Here is a 22241-nt window from a genome sequence, read left to right on the forward strand (position 1 = left end):
GATCTCCAGAAGTCCATTCCAACCTTACCATTCTATGATTCTATGATTATGATATAAAAGCGAGGATAATCCATTCCTCCTTAGTTCTTTTCTTTGCTTCTAGATTTCATAAGGATTTTAAAGTCAGTGGAAGATAGGATAATGCAGAGGCTATTCGAAGAACTTTACCGTAAGTTTTTTCCATAAAAGAAAGAATTTAAAGAACTTTCATCTATTTAAATGCTTTAACATATATAGTCGCACTTAAAAAAACAGACTGGCATTAGCATTCCATTAAAATAAAATAAGAGTGGGGTTCATTCATTCATACACTACAAAACCAGGCACCAATCAAATATAATYACGATGTAATGTCTAATGATAGACAAATTTACTTCTAGATTCTCTAAGATGTCATTTGTAACCAGTTTTCTTTACTGGTAACTGTCACATTTCTGGTAAATTTGGCTACTGAGCTGTTGCCTATTAGATAAATGACGGTAGATCGTTTTTTCCCTTGATACATCAGTTTCGTAAATATACTACTCATATCAATCTGGACACAAATATACCAGAAGATTAAGAGGGCTGCTGTGCCTCCATTAGATGCATGCAGCATTGTGTTAAGGCTCTATGTCATGCAATATGACTAGCGATGTAATTGAAGAACTTCTCCATTCACAGCGTGACTACGTTCATGTGATTGATCTACCAATACTGTAGTTTGTGCTAAGTTAGCCTACTTAGTCTATAGAATTCTTTCTCGAAGGAAGAAGATCATAATGAATATGATCCAAGTTTTACCAAAATCAGTGGCAGCATTTCTGTATCCGTAGACGTGAGAAAGAAAAAGCTAGAAAGTAGAAGTTGCTTTCAACTACCTGATACATATTTGCCATCTCTTTTCTTTAAAATTCCAATGCATTTGCAGGCCACTAAGGTCTGCTTCCTGTTCTGCATCTGATGTGAAAATCATTGATGAAGCTAGAACATTATTAAACCATTTACATTTTAGAACCATCGTATCAGCAACATCGTACCATCGTCAGTAAAACTTTTTGGCATGATTACTCTCTTTACCACACTACCACAATGCTAGTCTCACTGTGGTGAACAGTAGTGCTTTTGAGCATACACTTGTACCACTCAGCTCACAGTTCCACTGAACATGTGAACTGGTCTAATGCTTTTATGGTTTCTATGCTACTGACTTGTGCTTTTCCATCCCTTCAGTAAACCATTGCTGGTTATCTGTGGCTGTAAGCTCAAAAACATTAGCCATGAACTTGCACTTAGTTAAGCATACTTTTTGGAGTAACTATGCTTCCTCTTTCTACACATCAGTTTTCCATACTGGAGGTGTATGCACATTTCTGCTTTCAGACACATCTTGCCCATCATACCTAGGTCTTATTTTACTAATAATATCTCTCTGCTTTACCTTTTGTGAGCGTCTCTGTAGAGACAAGTTCTGGAAACCTTCTAATACTGACCTCCATCAAAGTCCCTCCAAAATACAGGGGTTCTTTTTCAAATAGATTCTCTGAATCCATTATCATTGAAGAGAAAACGGCAGTAAGCAATACCATTATGTAAAGAAAAGTATTGTAAAGTTGATGAAAAAATTAAGTAGTGAAGGAAACTCTAGACACATTTTAAATCTAAATTATTAAAAGCACTTACATAGCATCTATTACTTTGCTAACTGGATAGATCTGAAAGACACTTAACTAAAAATGAAGTTAAAAATAATATTCTTCAATATTCTTCATTGCTTTAAGAAAGAGCACAAATACCAAATTCTATCACTACAATATACAGACATAGTTGTACATACTTATTAACTTTTGAAAAGCTTCTAATATTAAAACATTAGGAAGTTTGCTCTGTATTCAATGAAGTCTTTCTATTGTCATTATTAGGCTGCAGATCAGGCACATTTTCACTACACAGGTTTTGTTTCATTAATTCAAAACCATGTGAGAAATCAAGACTTTTTTATTGTTTCACTTCACTATATTTATATAAGAAACCCTAAAAATCAACTGGTTGTCACTAATAGTAAACATACTTTTAAAACCCCCAGAACAGAAATATCTGTTGTACTTCATCACACCAAATAAAACCAAACAAATATATTCTTATCTAACATGCAGACATATTCTTACAAAAGAATGCTTACCATTTCTCCGCTGAGTGGATCATAAAATCTCTCAAGCAGCTGAACAACAGTGCTCTTTCCACAGCCACTGCTACCAACAAGAGCCAGAGTTTGCCCCTTTTCTACTTTTAGATTCAAACCCTGGAGAACTTTGACATCCGGTCGGTTTGGGTAGTTAAACATCACATCTTTGATCATTATGTTTCCCCCAAATCTTTCCTATAATTGAAACAGTATTATTTAAATAGTTTCTTAAGATAACTGGACAGATGACAAATGATTCATATAAAACTGCAGAAGTCTTTTAATCTATTGAAATCAATAGAGTTTTGCATTTGCTGGAATGTTGTCTTCAATTCCACAAATCTTTATAAAACCAAATAAAATTAAATCATAGCACTGAAATATTTTGAAGATGCTTAAAATTTTGCTAGTTGAACTCTACACAAGCTTTTACTTATGACTAGACCTTCAAAACAAATAAACCTTAAAACAGTGAGAACAATTGGTGAACTCATGATAGAGTGGTTCTTGTTGTAATTCGGACAGTGCCAAGTATACATCAAGGTAAGCAACTAATGTGTGAGAGAGGAAAAATCAGCAGTTTGAAGCATGTGACAAATGTTATGCTCATATTGACAACAGATAAAATTGCCTATAACAATGTTTACTTACAGGCTTCAATCCTTCCTCACTGTAACTATCTATTGAGGGTACTGTTTCAAATAGCATGAACAGATGTGCTGCTGATATCTTGGCTTTGGCATAGTCTGGAGCAAAAGAGCTGGCTTGTCCTAAAGCCATTGCACCAAATACAACAGCTGAAAACACTCTATAAAAGAAATCATAAAAGAAGGAAAAAAATCAATAAATAGACAATGAGAACAGGACAATGGAAACAGGGCTGCATTCAACTTTTTATTTTATTTGGACAAAACAGGGGACTAGATTTAACAACAGTAAAGTCATAACCACGCTAAATTTCCATTTAAAGATAAATAAGATTTCATTCAAAATTCAATATTTTCATTACTTATCGACACTAATGTCTTTTATTACTAATACTGATCAACTGTAACAAATCTCAAATGGAACTAGGAAGACAACGGTACATGGATGGCCTGGGAATTTGGGATCCTTTTTTTTTTTTTAAGTCATTAGCAAAAACAAAAACAAAAATTTACCCTGTAGCAAGGTGACAATACAAGTTTAATCTGCTATCATAGCTTTATTGAAAAATTGTCAAGGGCTGGCAGCATTCAAAAAAAATTCATGTTCCCCCCCCCCCAAAAAAAAACAAACAAAAAAATCCACCCAGCTTGAAAATGACACTATTATTACTCTATTACTGTTCTATAGTGAATGTAGATGTACCTTTATGGACTGCATTAGAATGGTTTAATGAACCTGCTACCTTCAGCGCTTAATTGTTACCACACAGCATAGGATTATCCATCACAGAAAAATGGTAATTGACCATGAGACCTCTTAGACTGTTTTGAGGCAAAAAGTGAAAGATTAATTTACAGGATCTTCAGACCTATATGAGCTAATCCTGTATATGAACAGGCGGGAAGGGCTCACCCTGGCTTAGTGCAGACAATTCCTTCCAAATCTAGCTAAACCACTGGAAATTAATTCCCTCTATTTTCCCTCTCTCCTCTAGCACCAGAATATCCACTTTACTTCCAAGCAATCCACAATAACACCTTTATTATCCACTTGTTATATTTCTGCTATGTCCAGTTCTTTCTTCAGTGCGTTTTTTTCTTTTTTTTTTTTTTTTTAAACAACCATAAGGCTACTCCAATGTTATCTTACAAATTGCAACTTAACACTATCTTTCATCAGGTTGCACCCCCCCAAAAAAAAAAAAAAAAARAAAAARAAAARAAAAAAAAAARATTGGACTTTCTTAGGTATTGAGATCACTACTTTCATACTGATAGAATCTCATTCTTTTCATGTATCTTTCCATAGGCCTGTATTGAGCTGTTGCCTCTTATCTTACATTGTAAATTATCTTTCTCTTGAGTTTATACAAGACCAAAGGGGTTTTAGTTATGATAAGGGCTCTAAGGTACTATGGTAAATGACTAGATAAATAGTGATTATAAAATCAAAATATAAAAGTAAGAAACTAAGGATCAGCCATAGCTTCTGAATTCCTCCTTTCATTTTTGTATGGTTTCAATCTTTAAAAGCCAATAAAGTGCCYTTAGAGACAAAAAATTGTACTATTCCTTCTATAATTACATACTGCAGTGGACCTTCTAGAAGTACTGCAAATTGGAAATACTTTATTTGCAGTATCTAAGTTAAAAGTAAAATGCTATACCTCACTATGGGTATGTATAGCACTATATTGTTCTTACACTCACGATTCATTCTTTCATTTCCCACACAAAATTGGTTAGATTAACCCTATCACCTAGAAAAATCTAGTCATCTTTCCCTTATGGTGCAGAGCATCTACCCTATAAAACAGAACATTGCTCTGCAATTATTTAATATACATATTAGAGCAAATTTCAAATTTTGATGAATTAAACTGCCATAAAAATAACAGTCACTGAAAACATTTTCTGAAAAGATTTTTTACAATATCATTATGCATCAATGTTTCCTTCTAGAAAATACAGCGGACCTCYTCAAGCTACATGAAAAATAAGCCGAGAATTACCAAAGTGACGTAGTAAGATACTGTTTCATTCTCTGGAAAAATAATAGTCCAGAATAAATATAGAAAAGGAAACCCAAAATCAGGGCTACTTGAAGAATTCAGAATCTGTAATCATCTATAATATTGACTTTGTAATATAATGTTCTTTCTATAATGTGTTTTTATAACATTTAAGCACAGAGGAAGAATTTGCCCATTTTCTCAGAGCTACCTAATGGATTCACGATATCCTTACCATCAAAGACCTCTCTGGATTGATAGAGAAGAGATTGCAAAGGAGATACTTACAAAAACACACTTTTATACTCCATGAATCCATTTACCACTAGATAGGCACCAAATCGGAAACAGCCAGCATAGGTAAAGAACATCATTGCTTGTGAAAGGGCAAAACAAATACCAAATATATGTGCCTTCTTCACAGAATTTCTGTAAGGAAGAATGTATATTTTCACATGAATCAGCAATCATGTTTAAACTTATTATGTAAAAAGCAATTAACTCACTTCAGATGCTGCTATGATAAATGGGAAGTACTGATCTTAAGTACTTTAAGTTACACAATCCTTTATCTCCTTAGATTGTGTTTAAGAGAAAAAGGTTATTTTTGTTTGTTTCCAGAATTCTGTCTACTTCAAAGGATAGACTGGAATATGGAGGAAGAAAAATATGGCTCCTTAGCTGCTCTGTCTAATTATTGCCTTACCATCTCATAGTTGGAATGTGAAAATATTTTACAGCTGAGTTCATAATTTCAATGATATTGTTTAAGTCTTGTTGTAATCGTATTACTGCATTACATAAGAGGGGTAAAAAAGAAGTCTCGGTTCTTTTTGTGAGTAGAACTGCTTTCAACCACAGAGAGTATTTTTTATCAGTTGTTCTTGTAATTTTATGTTAACCAAATAAGTTGTTTGACAGTTCAATATTAGACAGTTGGGAATCTGTTTCTTCCAAAGTTCATCAGCCAAAATTCTTCTCCTGGACAAGCATATATGCAGCATAAATGGGATTTTGGATGATAAAACTATGTATACAACTAAAAGCAAGGCAGAGAAAAAAATTTCCGCTGATATGAATTTTATCAGAAAAAAGAAACAAAATATTTTAATTATGCAGACACAGATTTTAATTATATTGATGTTATTCTTAAATCACCATTTTATGGTTCCTCTAGGGGAAAAATAGGATCCAAATTCACAAATATGCCTTTCTGATAGAGTCTACTGTCCCTTCTCTTTTGCATAGAAAATTCGTGCATTAAACTAGGGTGGCAAAAGATGCAAGTTCAATTTTTATAAAATAAAAATGCTTTGCTAATCATTGGTTAAAGATGCACTGAGATATTAAATCAAAAATATATGTCCTATCTCCCACAGGACAAATTGTCTCATAGGAAAAATAAATGTTTTATTTCTACTGGAACATGAAGATGAAATCTGAGAGCAATTCCTCCAATGATAACCTTAAGAACAGTTAGGTACTGTYCTGAAAGTCGTGAGGTATGGGCTCAAATCTGAGTAACCTGAGAAAGAAATTAAACTAGTGTCTGTCATATCCTACACCATGCTCTAATTGCTTAATTATTGGGGTGACTATATTGGCAGCATATTGTCTTGTTTGTGTACATAACGCTGTTGTTTCCTTCACTTTTCTCATGAAAGTCTGAAAGTGAAATATTTTATTCTGAAATAAATACAAATTTGACAATATCATTTTTTCCATTTTAAGATTTTTTAAATTTGATTTAATCCAAGCAGGGCTTTTTTGCAATTCCAAACCACTAAGTAATTATTCAAATATTTTCAGTCCTACTCWTACTATCAAAAATGGGTTAATGAAATATTTACGTAAAAGATTTTTAATCAAACTAAGTATCTGAAACATTTTAGCAGGGGGATTAGATTAGATGACTTCCAAAGCTCTCTTTAAACCAAGATTTTTTTTGAAAGCAAGTGATATTGCAATAGAAGATACTAATACTACCACATAAAATCAATTAAAACAAAGAACAAAACCTACAATGTTTCCTGGTGACTTCCTTGGTTAATAAAAAGATATGCAAAATCTTTAACGTAGTCTTACTTCAGAATTAATACAAGCAATATACACGAACAAAAAATAAATTCATGTCAGTCCAAGCAAATGTATGCAATTTATTCTAGAAGTAAAATATAGATTTTATTTCTTTAGTTATTTTATTATACCTGTATGGTATGTGCAAATGTTCTCCATACATGAACTCAAATTTTCTTTCTCGGGTCAAACTTACAACCGTTCGAATATTTTCTATGGCTTCTGTGGCAGTCTACAATTGAAACAAACACTTTAATCAAAATGATACTAAAAAAATGTACAGGAAAAACAGAGTTAGTAGAAAGGAAGGAAATGTATCTTTTGGGGTATATGAAAAAGCCCATGGAAAGATCATTATACAAAACTTCCTGTTGTCTTGGAGAGAAAAYATATTTTTGAGCAACTCTGACCACAGACAAAGAAAGGAAAATTGAAACAATTTAATAAATAGGAGTTAGTGAAGGGATTCGGACCCAGATTAAGACACGCAAATTTAGGTGTCTACACTACTGTTAATGTAGATCATAACCTGAAAAGCAATTCAGCTCACCAGCCACTTTATGTCTACTTAAAGTTTCATTCTCCAGGATCTATTGACTAGAATGGTAAGAGGCTTAACTCAGTTGCCACACAGAGGTGTTCTGCCAGCAGAGATACAGATACTCAGAATACCAGGGTAGGCACGGCAGATGTGACACAGAACACAGTAGACCCATTCACTTCTGAAACAGCAGATGGAGGCCACACAGAACATATCATGACATCTGCAACAACTATAAGGGGACATTAGACAACTATTACATATGCAAACACATACATCTAAACACTAAATTTAGGTGTCTTAATCTGAAGATTAATACTATTGTTTATGTGCATGACCTTAGATAAATGACTCTCTTCTCAACAGCTTTTTACAGTAGGACACAGGAAGGGAATTTAGAAGAGTTTTACCTCTAAGAAAGTAATACTTGGGAGTGATGAAATAGTTGTTCTGTCACAAAAAGATTTTGCAATGAAGTAACATTAAAAGCTTTCATCTAACTTCTCCTTTAAAGAAGAGCCTAGCCTTCTTGCTTTTCAGTTCTCATCTTTCTTTTCCACTCAACAAATAAAAACTGGCAAAGAGATTCAGAAACCTGTGGATATATCCCTGCAAACATTGGTAAGATGAAAGAAAAAAGAAAAAAGAGCATTGCAATATATGTAAGATAGATGACATGGCCAAAAGGATGCCAAAAATGAAACAAGATAGWATGAAAATGAAGAGGGCTGCAAAATAAGGAAAGGATCAGGACAGGAAGCAGAAAAATGTGCCAAAAATTCTTCAGGCACATTTCTGGGACTTATCAATTCTGAAAACATATATCAGTTAATAATACATGTCTTCAATTATTATTGAAGAGGTGTTACGTTCTGTTGTCCTAATAATGTAAATGCATGAAGTTTGGTAATCTTTGAAAGTAATACATTATAGCATAAACTATATTTGGAAGCAACATGTTAATTACCAATGCTTCGGTAAAGGTGATTGTATATACTACACTGAAATACATAAACTTCTCTAGACCCACCTTTCCTGCAATTTCCAGCTCCTTTTTGTCTTTCTTAGCATGYCCAGCCAGCATCCTCATTTCAATCATTCCTGCCACAGCAATGATTGGCACAACAGCTAAAAGTAATAAAGTCAGCTGCCAGCCATAAATTAAGGATATAATAATTCCAGTTCCAAGGTTAGCTATGTTTTGGGCAATTAATGCCAGTCTGACACCAGTTGCCTAGGGGAAGAAAAAAAGACAGCTTTTGCTAAAGAAATTGCATATTAGATGAGAAAAGTATTTCCACCTCTACTATTCCTGGTACTCCAAAAAATATTTACAAAGTCTTAAAATCAGATTCCCGATTATTTTTTTTAATAATACAGGTTATAGCACAATAYAGTAATAATCCCATGAGAAGATTACTATATGTTTACATGGCAATATCCTTCATCACAGCTATAAAATCCATCAGTGCATTCTATACCAGCTATCATTTTACCAGCAATTGTAAGTTTTAGTTGTTATCAAAATCAAGACTGCCATGTAACCAGTCAAGTCCATCTTTACTATATATTAACCCAAATATGAAAAATGCCTACACAAAATGTTACTTACTCCTTTCACTTGTGAGGCATCATTAGCAAGTCTTGCAGTTAATGCTCCTGTGCTATTTTTAGTATCATCAAACCAGCCCATATCCTACAATAAGAAACATTTTTCTTAGGACCAGTCTTCCATATACTTTATATAAGCCTTTAAATAAAATTGAGGTCTACATAATATCAGTAAGTTCAATGTTAGAAGTCAATGTGTGCATATTAAATTAGGYATAATTCCTTAATTGCGCAATGAGTATGTTAAAAAGCGTATGCTTGTGGATGACCCGATGTGTAGGTTGTCATTGCTGAGAAGAAATGAGAACAGGCTATGGGAGTCCCAGAATCAAAACCCGCCCTCCCCCACTGCTCTTAAAATTGCACCTTCTTACAGGAAATGAGTAATCAGTCACATTGCTTCATAATTGCAAAACTGTAAGAGGAAGAATTGTAATGCATTTTCAAGGTGAAAACTGACTTATTGCTTTGTTTCTCCTCCGATTGARCAGACTCATTTGGAAACAAGACAAGATAAAAAAAAATCTGGTCTCACATTTAAGAGCTGAACAAAGTCATTTGTTGGTGTCAGCTACAGTTTATCCTTATCCACCACATGACTATCTAACTTAAATTGTAAGATGTAATATTCACTATATGAAGACCTGGTGAAGTGGTACAAGCTGTTGTGACTTAAACATCCAGTTGTAATATTTCTCTTTCATTAGGCTTTCAGTGATGCTGATCTGTAGTTCATAGTTTTTCAGAATATGATAGCTTTCAGTTCACATTGCAAATACTCATGTTTACATGAACAAAATTCTGTGTCTACATGTGGCTTTACATGCAAGATATAAAAAAGCAGAAGCATTATATTGTATATTTGAAAAAATTGGAAATATTGATCCTGAAACCATGCAATAATATGGCCCATTTATATAACTACATGACTTACTTAAAATTACTATGAAAATACATATTTTTAAAAATTTTCTGAAAGGGGCTTTAGATTTAAGCATACAATCTTACTACTGAATTAACAAATGACGATTATGCATTTGGGAACTCTTTCAAAGAGGTTTACAGAAAATAAAAACATGATCTGTTCTTATTACAATTTAGRTCAGACATTTGAAATAAAAGTTACACAGTAAGCTGCATTGCATTGCACTTCTTTGCAGGAGAAGGGACTCAAAGGAAGAAAAATAGACAAATGAACATGGAATGGGATTCAGCAGGTGCACATCAACTTGTTAAATCATGGTAACTTGGCTGTAAATCTAAGGTTTTGCAAGCAGTATGTATAAAGCTCTTCATAGAATCAGTAAGGTTGGAAGGGACCTCTGGAGATCATCTAGTCCAACCTCCCCGCTCAGCAGGGTCACCTASAGCATRKTRGACAGGGTTGCATSCAGGCAGGCCTTGAAGATCTCCAGAGAAGGAGACTCCACAGCCTCTCTGGGCAACCTGGTCCAGTGCTCCGTCACTCTCACAGGGAAGAAATTCCCCCTCACGTAATTCCCCCACCTCAGTTGATTAAAGTATCTTTGCCTACAAACACTTCACTTAACTCTGTGTAACCAACCAAATTGGTTTCTAAGCTGATTTAAAGAAGCTTCTCTGTAGACTAAATCACAAAATTGTAGAATAGTGTAGAATATAGGTATTTTATGATATCTAAATAAATAAAAAATATTTTGCTCTCCAGAGTTCTAAAAATAATTACCTGTCTAAGCATTGCTTTAAATGCCATGAATCGAAGCCTCATTGTGAGAATTTCTCCAGCTTTGCCAAATGTGAACCCCTATTTGAGAAGAAGTACAAAGCTTATCATACCATTACATTGATTTATGTAGTAAATAAATATTTCTAGATGCATTGCTTCTACAATGTCAAAATACAAAATACTGTAGTCATGATCACAGAAAACAAATGTAAAGACAGGTTTAGTGTTCACAAATTCTACCAGATTCATAGTATAGGCACTGAAATTTTACATTTCTGAATAAAATGTATACAGCACAGCAATATTTCCCAGCACTACTTCATCACCATACTTCACCACCACACTTCAAGGAAAGGATCACTAACGAACCCTTTAACTGTATTTTTAATCAGAGCTGACTTAAGTCAAATTTAAACAGATTTTTTTYAGGTTAAAAGCTTTATGAGGAAATCTGAGTTCACACTCAGGTCAAAGGCAGATTTCCTACTGAATCCAATGGAACTATGATTTCTTCCTTGGAATCTTAATACCATTTGAGAGAGCTATCAATAACAATACAGAGTAATATTTTATAATAAACCAAAAATATTTTTAGGCAGATATATGAATCAGTATTAGAAGATACAGAAAGGAATATCTTGATTAAAATTTTGAGAAAATATATTCATACTTTTGGTACAACATTTGTTAGCTTTGTTTAGCTCACTACCAGTTTTCTGTGATTACAGGTTCATATTTTAGAATCTACTTTTTAGAAATTGTATGCCCTTAAACTATAAACTGTATTATACAATATTAAGAAAAATTGTTATGGCACATTCCAATGAACAAATATTTTTCTGTTAACTTTGATCATTGGAATTGTGTTGGTATACTGTCAATATATTTCCATAATTGTGTGAATTTTTTAAAAAATAATAAACTGAACATTTTAGAGCAGGCAGTATATAGATTATGAAATTAATGTTTTTGTATTTCTTCATTCTCATTAATTTTGGGATGTCATTCCAAAATGACACTCTTCTCATTCATATGCTAATTTAAAACTTTATCTGCACATTTACAAATTGAGCAAACCCAACATATGCTTCCACAGCTCAGTCTTCAATATTCAAGATCAATCTACATGCATGTGTAATGAGACAAACAGAACAGGTGTATTTTGCAAGAGATTGTTGCATGTCTATGCTGCTATGTTTTAGGTTCACTTCATTATTTCAGTGTGTAGATTCATTTAATGGATAAAACTCTAAAATATTTAGAGACTATAAACCAGACTATATAAAAATATTTAAATACCAAATTTTATCAACTATCTAATTTGCACTTGTGTAATTATTACTTTCTTCATTGTGGCACTGTTGTGGCACATATAAGAATTAAGGTAAAGTTAAAATACTATTTTTACTGGCTAGGAACATGTAGTGGAATGAAAGGATAAGTTCAGATGGGTACAGAAATCTGTAAGAGCAGGGGACATGGTATTAGCATCCACACTTTATTATCTAAGTCAGAGGAGTCAAGTATCAGCATGATGGCTATCACTTGATGAACTGTGCCTGGGAAACTTTGGGGGCTCATATAGGATAAGACTTGTAATGGGGAGGGGATAGAGGAATAAAAAATTGCAGGACTAAGATAGGAAGAGCTGATGGATTTGCACTTACAGGTTCAAGTAGGAGGACTTGGGGCAGGGGGTGAGGAGTGGCATAGGGTGTAGGAATGGTTGGAGGTTAGGTGATAATGGAAAAAAGGAGTGAGAGATTCCAGAGTTGTGTGCTAAGATGTGTTTGGTGAAGAAACAGGGCAGTTCAGAAAGGAAGAGGCTGGAATATGTTTAGAAGATCTCTGGCATGCGAGAAGCTGTAGGTGAGCTTCTCACCTACAGCTCAGCATGAAGCACATACAGAACCATATGTGAGGATTCTGGTTTGAGTTGGAAGCTTAATAAAATTAAGAAAATTTTTAGTATATTTGAAATCTAGTTTCTAAAACATCATGAACAATTATAATAAAGCTAAAATAATAACACATACCTGAAAAAAGAAAGTAAAAAATGAAACGATCCCAAGTGCTAAAAACAGCAGTGAATATAAGTTGCTCTGTTCTCTTATAAAGGCCTTGTCAGTTTCTGAAAAAATCTATAAAATATTATTTAAAACATGCATTTTTAAAAATCAGCTGATAATCTAAAATACTCTCAAATTCTCAGTAAGTATGTTTGGTAGTCATTTGCATTTATAAAAATTTGAGTATATGTTACATACAATAAGTATAAAAATCAAATTTCGAGCTGTAACAAGATTTATTTTTAGGATTTTGTAAGTCTTGTAGTTCTTCAGATTTATCTAATCCATTCCTCTGCTTCCTAATGCAGGAAACGTTTAAAATTTAGTTTAATAAGTGATTTTCACAGATTATATACTTTTTTATATACTTTATTCAAACTTACCCCTATAATTTCTGAAAATATGATTGAAAATGCAGGTTGTAAAGCCCCATTGATAATTGCACATAAAGTGCCAGCTACAAAATATGGCCATTCAGTTTTGTTCAACTTCATAATTTTCAGAAATGGAGCCGGAGGTAATTCACTGTCCTAAAAAAAAAAATAGGAATTTTGTTAGGACAAATATATAATAAAGCTATGGAGAAAAGGAGAGATTAATGATGAATTTCATAATCCTAGCATCCATTCTGGGAAAGCCAAAATATATGCTTTTTCGTAGCACAAATAATTAACTAACTGCATGGGTTTTTAAAATAATTTTAGTAAAAGAAGGAAAGCTCTATTAAAACATATCTATAGTTCTCATCATTGTATTTTAGCTTAATTCATATAATTTTGGTTGACCAATACTCATGGTATTGTTTAGTGGTCAAAGTATTATTCATTCTGAGACTATTGCTGTGTGTAATSCCCAACTAGATTATTATTTCAGGTAATTGTTCATTGAACAATTAATAACAACAGATGGCTTAGTATTGGCTGTAAATGTTAATGCACTCATCTGATATTCCAGGTTTGTTGCAAGAGTTCTATGTTGGGCCATGCATTTTGTTTCTGATTCAAAAATGAATGTTTAACCTATACAGATTTTGTCTGTATGGTAGTCAAATATACTAAAGTATATTTGTTTTATAACAAATTTATTTTTAAGAATAAATTTATCCTAGTTATAGGCTAAAAAAGCCCCACATTAATTGTATACGGGTTCACACTGAGGATACTGAAGCAACTTATTATCATCAWGTGAAGGGCTATTAGAATCAGAAAATTCTCAAATGTTACCCCTATGTGAAATGCCTCTTTCTTCTTGTATATTTTAAAGCAGGAGAATGAATTGAATTTCAATGCACTTTGTTGAAAGGTATCAAAGTATACTAAGAGCTCTGCAAATGTACTTACAGGCAAATTAGTTTTCACATCAGGATCATCATTCTTTCCTCCTGGCTTTCTAAAGCTTCTCCGAGTTGATTGTCTTCTCAGTCCTTTCACTAAGGATTCGTCCAATTCTGGTTCAGACCCACTTCTTTTGATACTATGTATACTTTCATCTTTTTCTGGTGATTGAACATCAGTACCTATTGTCTAAAACAAGGAAAAACGTGACATTAAGGTAAATTATGCATATATTAATTGAATGTACAAAATTATAAGGAAATCAATATAAAAAAGTAACCAAAATCACAATTCAATGGAAATAAATATAGGCAGAACAGAATATGATGCTATAAAAATGAAAATTGCTACTAGTTGACTAAATCTATATCTTCAGAGCTTGATTGATATATAGGAGAAAAACTCAGGGGCCAGAGGTGGAAATAGCTGCTCTTCTTGTGTGAATTAACTCTTGACAGAGAACTAAAYTGAGTAGGAATGATTTGCACTCATCCTAGGATCTTTATGAATGAGTCCTCATGAAGTGAGAAGAATGACTCCCCTTTTCAGTGGAGAGTTCTCTTAGAATTCTTGACTTAAAACATACCAAGGAAGATCAGGATGGGACAGGTCAAAAAAATTTGATTAAAAATATCAAAACAGTCAGACGAGCCCTACTTTTGATAGTAACTTTGCCATTCTCTTCAGCAGAATAAATRATTACCTTCCCACCACTGAGGAACTTAATAATAATTCAATTCAAAGCCACATTCCATCAGTGTTTCTTTTTTCTCAGAAAGTTTTTATTATTTCTTAGTATTGGGGAGGGGGGTATGAATAAGAAAAATCACTCTGTTTTCTTTCTATTTAACACTTCCTAATTTTTTCCCGTCATCATATTTACTTGAATACAAGATTATATTTGAAAGTGACTAAACAAATTCTCATTGTTATTTTATATAGAACATTTTAATTGGCCAGTTTACATTTTTCAGTCCAACATACTGAGATATGTTTCAATTTCTTTAATAAACATGGTGATCATACAGTAAAACACCAATTAAACAGAAGGCCGCAGTGAAATTTGTCTATCACATGTGACATTGGGATGTACCAAAGATTTTATTCTTCATTTAATAACAAATATGTTAACTTATATTCTCTTTGTTTCTGGCTCCATAACCTAAAATGTGTACATATTTTTACATTCAACATTCTTCTTTTCCTTCCACTCCTCCACATTTTTTCTTTGAAAGAACCTCAGCATGAAGAATTATAATCAAATAAGTAAATATGCATGCCCTATTCCTCTAGTATTTAACTCTGCATCTATCATAGACTAAGAACATGCAATAGACTAGCAAACTACTGTATGTCAGCTGCTCTACATTAACTGTCCCATACCTGCCTAAAAAGAGAATATAAAATAATCCCTTAAGTAAAAATCCCTGAAGGATTAGAAACATATTTTGATAGCTGTAAATAGAAATGGTATGAAATTTAGTGKTTTTTTTGTCTCAAATTATTCTTCTCTTTTCTAAGTACACAATCCTCACTGTTAACAAAATTTGCGGCAAAATTTCCAATACATCTGAGAGCATACAATAACTATTGGTATTGAAAATGATAGGGAATATCAGGCAACAGCTTGCAGGGAAAACTACCTGCATGTTAACAAGTTTGTAGTAGATTCCCTTTCTTTCCATCAATTCAATATGATTCCCTTGTTCTGTGACAACTCCACCTTCAAACACAGCTATACAATCAGCATTTCGGATCGTTGACAGTCGATGAGCTACGACAACCGTGGTGCGTCCCTCCCTTGCCTAAAAATGACAAACTTAATATTAATATCTCTAAGTATATTAAAAAAATTTTCATCTTCATATTAGACAAATGGAAACATTAAAATTGTCCACAGGGAGACAGTAATTCCCCCAAATCTTTTAAAAACAGATTTGAATAAAGTACCTTAAAACAAGAATGTAATTTTTAGCTTGAACATAGGTATCAGAGACAATCTGTGCTGTGGCACAAAAAASTACCAGATTTTTATTTTTAAAAACTGTCTCGACATTGCAAATTTTAAAACCTTATATATTTTAATATGTATATATATGTAGTTTTATATTTAAACCTTAAAATCTGTGAAGGATAATTTATATTCAATTAATCAAGTAAATATATTTAGAAGCATTATTGAAAGTGTTTTACATYGGCTTTATAAAAGAGTTCAGTGTTTAAAGGTCTAATTCATCGCTCATTTGAACAGCTTCACTGAAAATAAAATTCAGTGCAATTTCATATAAAAAGCAATATAATTAGCTATCTCATTTTGGAYGTTTATATGCCTATCATGCATAACATGAAAAATGTCATAGTTGGCCCTTTTAATAATCAGGCTGTATAAAAATGATCAAGGAACTTACAGCTTAAATAATCAAATTAATGATCATAAGTGGAATTCTGATGGATTCTGGTTACAGTCCATCTTCCCTAGGTCTTCTGCAAAAGTTTATTAAGATTTCAGTTTATAAGATAATGGCACGAAGAAAAGCTAGATAAGTGACTATTCTCCATTAAATGTATTTCCATTAATAATTCTCCTCAAACTGTCTGTCTTTACCCCATACTTTTATTACAGAAATCATCCACAGTAGTAAGCATTACAGCACTCCAACTGTAAGACAACCTGACCAGGTAAACTCAGAATAGCAGATGGAGGGTACTGCCACAATATGAATATAGAGAAATTCTGGTTAAACCTCTGAGTTTCATCAGGGATCAGCTATCCTGTATGTAGACCTGTAATGGTCTCTACACTGAAAAGAGAAAGAGCACCTAGAAGTATTCATATTAACAGAAGATAACATATTTCCTTGAAGTTTTTCCTGCAGGTAAAGAACCAGGTCACTGCTGCAATCACTTATGRCATGTTGGTAGTCCTTAACCTTGTCTGTCATGTTTCAACATAAGTTAATTAGCTAAGTGCATGACAAGAATATGAACTATAAGACAATGTATTGTAGGGGAGAGTATTTATGCCAAGAAAACTTGATGTGTGATTAATAACACAGAAAACACTATATCCTCACTTGAAACAAAATAATTCCACACTTATCTACACAAATGGAAAATATTGGCCAAATTTAAGTGTATTTATGTCTTTTAGGGAGTCTCTATTTCTTGCAGCTCTTTAAACAATTATCTGAAAAAAAGGAAACAACAGGTTCCTGCACACCTACCTACTTCGCTTCAGGGCGATACTCACCTTGTCCAGTGCTGCCTGCACAACGGATTCACTTTCAGTATCCAAAGCTGATGTGGCCTCATCAAGCAGGAGGATTTTAGGATTGCGAACCAGAGCACGGGCAATTGCTATTCTCTGCTTCTGGCCTCCGCTCAGCTGGGCCCCTCTTTCTCCAACCATGGTTTCAAACTTCTGCAAGACAACAACACGTGCTTCCAGAGCACTCCGCGGCACAACCCTTTCGGCAATGAAAGGCAGCGTAAAGAAAGGCCACATCTGCGTTAGTAGCACCAGCAGAACCTTTGCCCTGTTCTGACACACTCCAGGGTAAACACTCATTCTTCGTGTCCCTAGTATAYCTCTGTGCTCCAAAATGCTCATCCAACCATGGCTTAAAGAGTTGACATTAACTTTATTCTCACAAAAGTTATGAGAAAGCTCTTTGGAGTCTCCAGGGAGAGCTTCCTCTATGCGCTGGCTTGGGAAGAGCCCTTCTAAGGAACTCTCTGGCATGAGCAGGCTCCCTTAAGGGAAACCTCTTCGCCAACTCAGCAGGTTTGCTTACATTGGGTAGCTTCATGATGAAGTCGTAAGCATTAGCTTCCTTGGTAGCTTTCTCGATCTCTTCCATGGTGACGTCCTCACGGCCGTAACGAATGTTTTCTGCGATAGTAGTACCGAACAGCACGGGCTCCTGATTCACCACGCCAATAATCTCCCGCAGATATCTGACGTTGAGGGTCTTAATATCCTGCCCATCAATGGTAATCTAAACAAAGGGATGCAGGCGACAGAAGTTCGCTAGGTGTTTTGGCCTTGGCATCTCTCTCCCCCAGGCTGGCCTATGCCGTTTTAGGAGAGACTCTACTGTGTCATTTGAAGGGGGCAAAGAGACCAGAGCTCAACTTCAAACAACGGTGACGTACACAGCAGTCATCTCACTTGAGCTATCTTACCATGCCTTCCTTGGGGTCATAAAATCTCTGGATGAGCTGAACAGCTGTACTTTTCCCACAGCCACTGCCACCAACGAGGGCTACTGTCTGGCCACAGTTGACCTTGAGATTCAAGCCTTTCAGTACCTTCATGGAATGTGTCAGAAAAGACATAATGTATAAAAATGTGAGCCTAAATTTAGGAGAGCTCTAATCAGTTGAGTGAAATTTTCTTCATATTTACATCAGAACTAATCTAATATTACACAACACAYATTTATCAAATTATCAGTTTCATTTACAGTACCTTAACATCTGGTCTGGCTGGATAATTGAAGCAAACATTTTGGAATTCCAAATTCCCTTTAATGTGGTCTGGTTTGTAGCCTGCCTCTGAATAACTGTCAATTTGAGGCTCCTGTGCAAAATAAAACACACACACACACACACACACACACACAGAGACTTATTTCCTAATAATATTCTTTCACAAAGCATTTTTGGAGTTCACGTTCATTCTGTAGAAATATTAAAATATATTTTAAATTGATTTAGGTGAGATTTTTTGAAGACGCAAATTGCATCATGTTTTGCTGCTTCATTGCTACATTCCTTAACTTGCATTACTACATTCCTTATATGTGTAAGAATACTTTTATAACTTTTCCATTTAAGCTTTTGTGTGAATTTAGTACATTAAGATTTTACCCACAGCTAGTGGCAATTGGAGATTCATTCCACTGCCTGACGATTAACCTGAACGTACCACCTCTAACAAGCTGTAATTGTCTTTTCACTCATAACTTTGCCCTTTATGCTGAAACCACTTTTGTGAGAAAGAACTGACCACCTGTCCATTAAGTAGAAACAGAGTTTTTAATGACCATTATTTTTATTTCCATTCAGGGTAGGTCTAGAACTTAAAACACATCTTAACAACAGTCCAAAATGTGTAATTACATTTTATGCAGATAAATTTATGTTAGTTTCATTAGCTAGTGAAGTCACAGCATCCCTGATTTCAGCACCTCCTAGGAATTAAAGTACATATCCAGGATACTAAATTGAGTTTTATAGGCTTGCTGATGCTCCTGCTGCTGCTGGTGCCACTACTATCCTTGAAACCTGTGCTGGTATACCTGCATCAACTGTAATCAATCTTAATATAGCACTGAAGACATGCTGTTCACAAAAACATTAGAGGATACCTCCAATGATAAATAATCTAGTGTTCCAGTACTGTTACCTTTGATGAAGCAAGAACTGGTAACTCTACGAGAAAAAGAGGAACTGGTGAATAACTACACATTCTATCTGCTTGTATGCATATATATATATCTGTATATAAGAAAATAAATGAATTGTTTTAACGTAGTCAAGATCAGATAAAACTAGAAGTCAAATACTGCAGCAAATTGCTACGAATATGCAGCAATAAAGTTAGCCTTTTACATTTAACGGAAATATTCTCAATAACTTAAGTATAGGAAGGATCCATTTTCATCCTTTATTCCATAAAATCTGAAGAGAAATGTTGGTATTCCTTTCACCCTTAAACAGGCCTCCTTAGAAATACAGAATTGAGATTTTTTATTAATGACAGCACAAATTCTTGTATTTTTCCATGTTGATATTTCAATATATCTTGAAAACATATCAGATAGGTATTTGAATTACCTCTCATTATTTACTTTTGCTAGCTTCACATTCATAAATAGTATCTGCACTATAAGAAGGGTCTCTGAGTTTCAAAAAAAGAGCCAAGGCAAAGATACTTACATTGTCTATGATATTAAAGATTGCATAGGCAGCTCCTCTTGCATTAGCAAATGCCTCTATGCTTGGAGCAGTCTGTCCAATACTGAAAGCTCCAATCAATACAGAGAAAAAGACCTGCAAGAAATTTTTATGATGACATTTATCAAGTTATAATTAAGCAGAGAATTACATTTATTTATTTATTTACATTAGATAACTTTGGATCAAGAGGCTACACTTGTCATGGAAATTTAAGGAATTGAAGGATAAACAAAATAAAGAACAATATTAAGAAGAAAAGGGCTTCCCTTAATAAGAGTCCTCTGATAACTGTGTTCCTGCACAATACACCTGCACATGCTGATGTTGCAAAGATTGCTAAGGATGAAAAAGTGACTGAGGATGAAATATCCAAAATGTCTCCCCAAAAACGTGTAATTCCACTTGATATCTCAGAATRTATTGTACTAATTCATTCTTTGTAAAAGATGATGTGAAGGCCAGGAAGTATATTTCTACATTAAGATGAGGAAATAGTGTGCCCTTCAACAGCACAAAAGTGGATATGCAGAGTACTAGCATTCTGCTTTCAAAATGACAGAGGAATGGAAGTATACAATTTCACATTCTCCACCTGAAACTAATACAAGTTCCTTCCACTGCGGGGGAAGAGGACTAGCGTAAGTGAGAAGTGAGTGTGAGCAAGAAGGAACCAGAGAAAGAGAAAAAGGAAAAGAAAAAAGAAAGAAAGAAAATTATAGCTCAAAATAAAAGTGATAAAAAGGGAGTACTCAAACAGAAGTCATAATAAAAGCCATAGGTTGTCAGACAAAAGGCCTATCACACACATTCTCTTTTCTCCAACAATGGCCATACACAAATGTGAAACCCAGGAAAGCATATAAGAAAAGAGCAAGCTGCTGTTATATTTCTCCCTGATACTATTATATTCTCCAACTATATGCAAAGAAATGAAATCAGATTAAACAAACAATCAGGATGATCTAAACTTAAAAGATTAATTCTTTTTTATTTAAATAAACATTCAAAAAAAAATCTTTTAACTGAAATATCTTCCCAGAACATTTTAAATTTCCTATATTTTGATAGAATATAGACTCAAAAATTTTATAGATTATTTAAAGTAGTATTCTATCAAAAATTAAAATCATTTTCCATAGAAACTTTGGGTGACACTTTTTCCACATTTCCTCAAGTAGATTTCTCTAATATTTATACGAAATTAGCTAAGTCTCTTCTTTAAAAACTACTTTCTTTTCATCAGAAATATGTCAGTAATATACCACAAAAATAATTTTGTTCTAATCCCAATTTCCACCACTTTTTTGTATCTAATAATATAGTGACAGATTTCTTTTTACTGACAAACTAAATGATAACAATGTATCCCTATCAAAGAGTTCATTGCTTTAACTATATCACTTTTCATTCATATTGCTTAATTATTAGCATGTCCCCGTCACATCTGCGGCTTATGCCAGCTAGTGTTGAGGAAACATCAGACACAGTCCTGGTTGTAGTATGGGCAAGAAAGTACCATGTTTGGCTCCATCTACCAAGATGCATCTTGCAGCACTATTTTATCAAGTGTTGCAACCTCTTACATCCTCCAATTCATGTTATAAAAACACCATATGGATGAACTACAATATTGACAACAAATTATTCTAAATACTTGGAACTGAAAAAGCTACACACAGGGGCACAAGTAATTGTGTAAACCTCACTGAGATGGTCTGTATGCTGACCTTCCTCTTAAAAAAATGTAGACCTAGTACTACAAAGGTTCAAAAGAGCTATGCCATAMTTCAGAGGCATTTTTCACAGACCTRAGTGATTCATAAATAAAACAAAACAGAGGTAGCTTCACACCCATGGTTTGTTATACAAACATGGAAAAAAGAATAACTTAAGCAAAATTAGAATGGTTGCTGCATYAAGAGAAGAATTTAAGTACTGAAGAACTGTTTTTCTTCCTTTGGTTGGATGGTGACATTATTTCCTAGTTAGAAGTTTATTTTTCTTCCTCTATTCTTTTAAAAATATTTAGAGGAGATTCCAGGCATATGCAAAGCAAAATATAAGAAAAGAATTGATAAAGTGATCTACTCAGATCTCCCAACAGCTAAAACAAAGTAG

General features: G+C 33.9%; 1 protein-coding gene across 1 annotated transcript in view; it reads right to left on the reverse strand.

Annotated features, from left to right (window-relative positions):
• The window catches only part of LOC146592691 (ATP-dependent translocase ABCB1-like), a 37341-nt gene that overhangs the window by 3797 nt on the left and 11303 nt on the right, over positions 1-22241 (reverse strand). The window contains exons 10-25 of the mRNA XM_085310461.1: positions 20103-20216; positions 18631-18741; positions 18345-18470; positions 17954-18157; positions 17410-17580; positions 15803-15964; positions 14166-14348; positions 13209-13355; positions 12793-12897; positions 10757-10834; positions 9053-9136; positions 8471-8674; positions 7031-7131; positions 5112-5252; positions 2816-2972; positions 2162-2359 (exon numbers count right to left, since the gene is read on the reverse strand). Of these exons, the coding sequence (XP_085166587.1) occupies positions 2162-2359; positions 2816-2972; positions 5112-5252; positions 7031-7131; positions 8471-8674; positions 9053-9136; positions 10757-10834; positions 12793-12897; positions 13209-13355; positions 14166-14348; positions 15803-15964; positions 17410-17580; positions 17954-18157; positions 18345-18470; positions 18631-18741; positions 20103-20216 (2286 nt within the window). The remainder of the gene's footprint in view (positions 1-2161; positions 2360-2815; positions 2973-5111; positions 5253-7030; positions 7132-8470; positions 8675-9052; positions 9137-10756; positions 10835-12792; positions 12898-13208; positions 13356-14165; positions 14349-15802; positions 15965-17409; positions 17581-17953; positions 18158-18344; positions 18471-18630; positions 18742-20102; positions 20217-22241) is intronic.

Source organism: Rhea americana, unplaced genomic scaffold (assembly GCF_003343005.1).
Source record: "Rhea americana isolate MKP2758 unplaced genomic scaffold, rheAme1 scaffold_32, whole genome shotgun sequence".
NCBI classification, from domain to species: Eukaryota; Metazoa; Chordata; class Aves; order Rheiformes; family Rheidae; genus Rhea; species Rhea americana.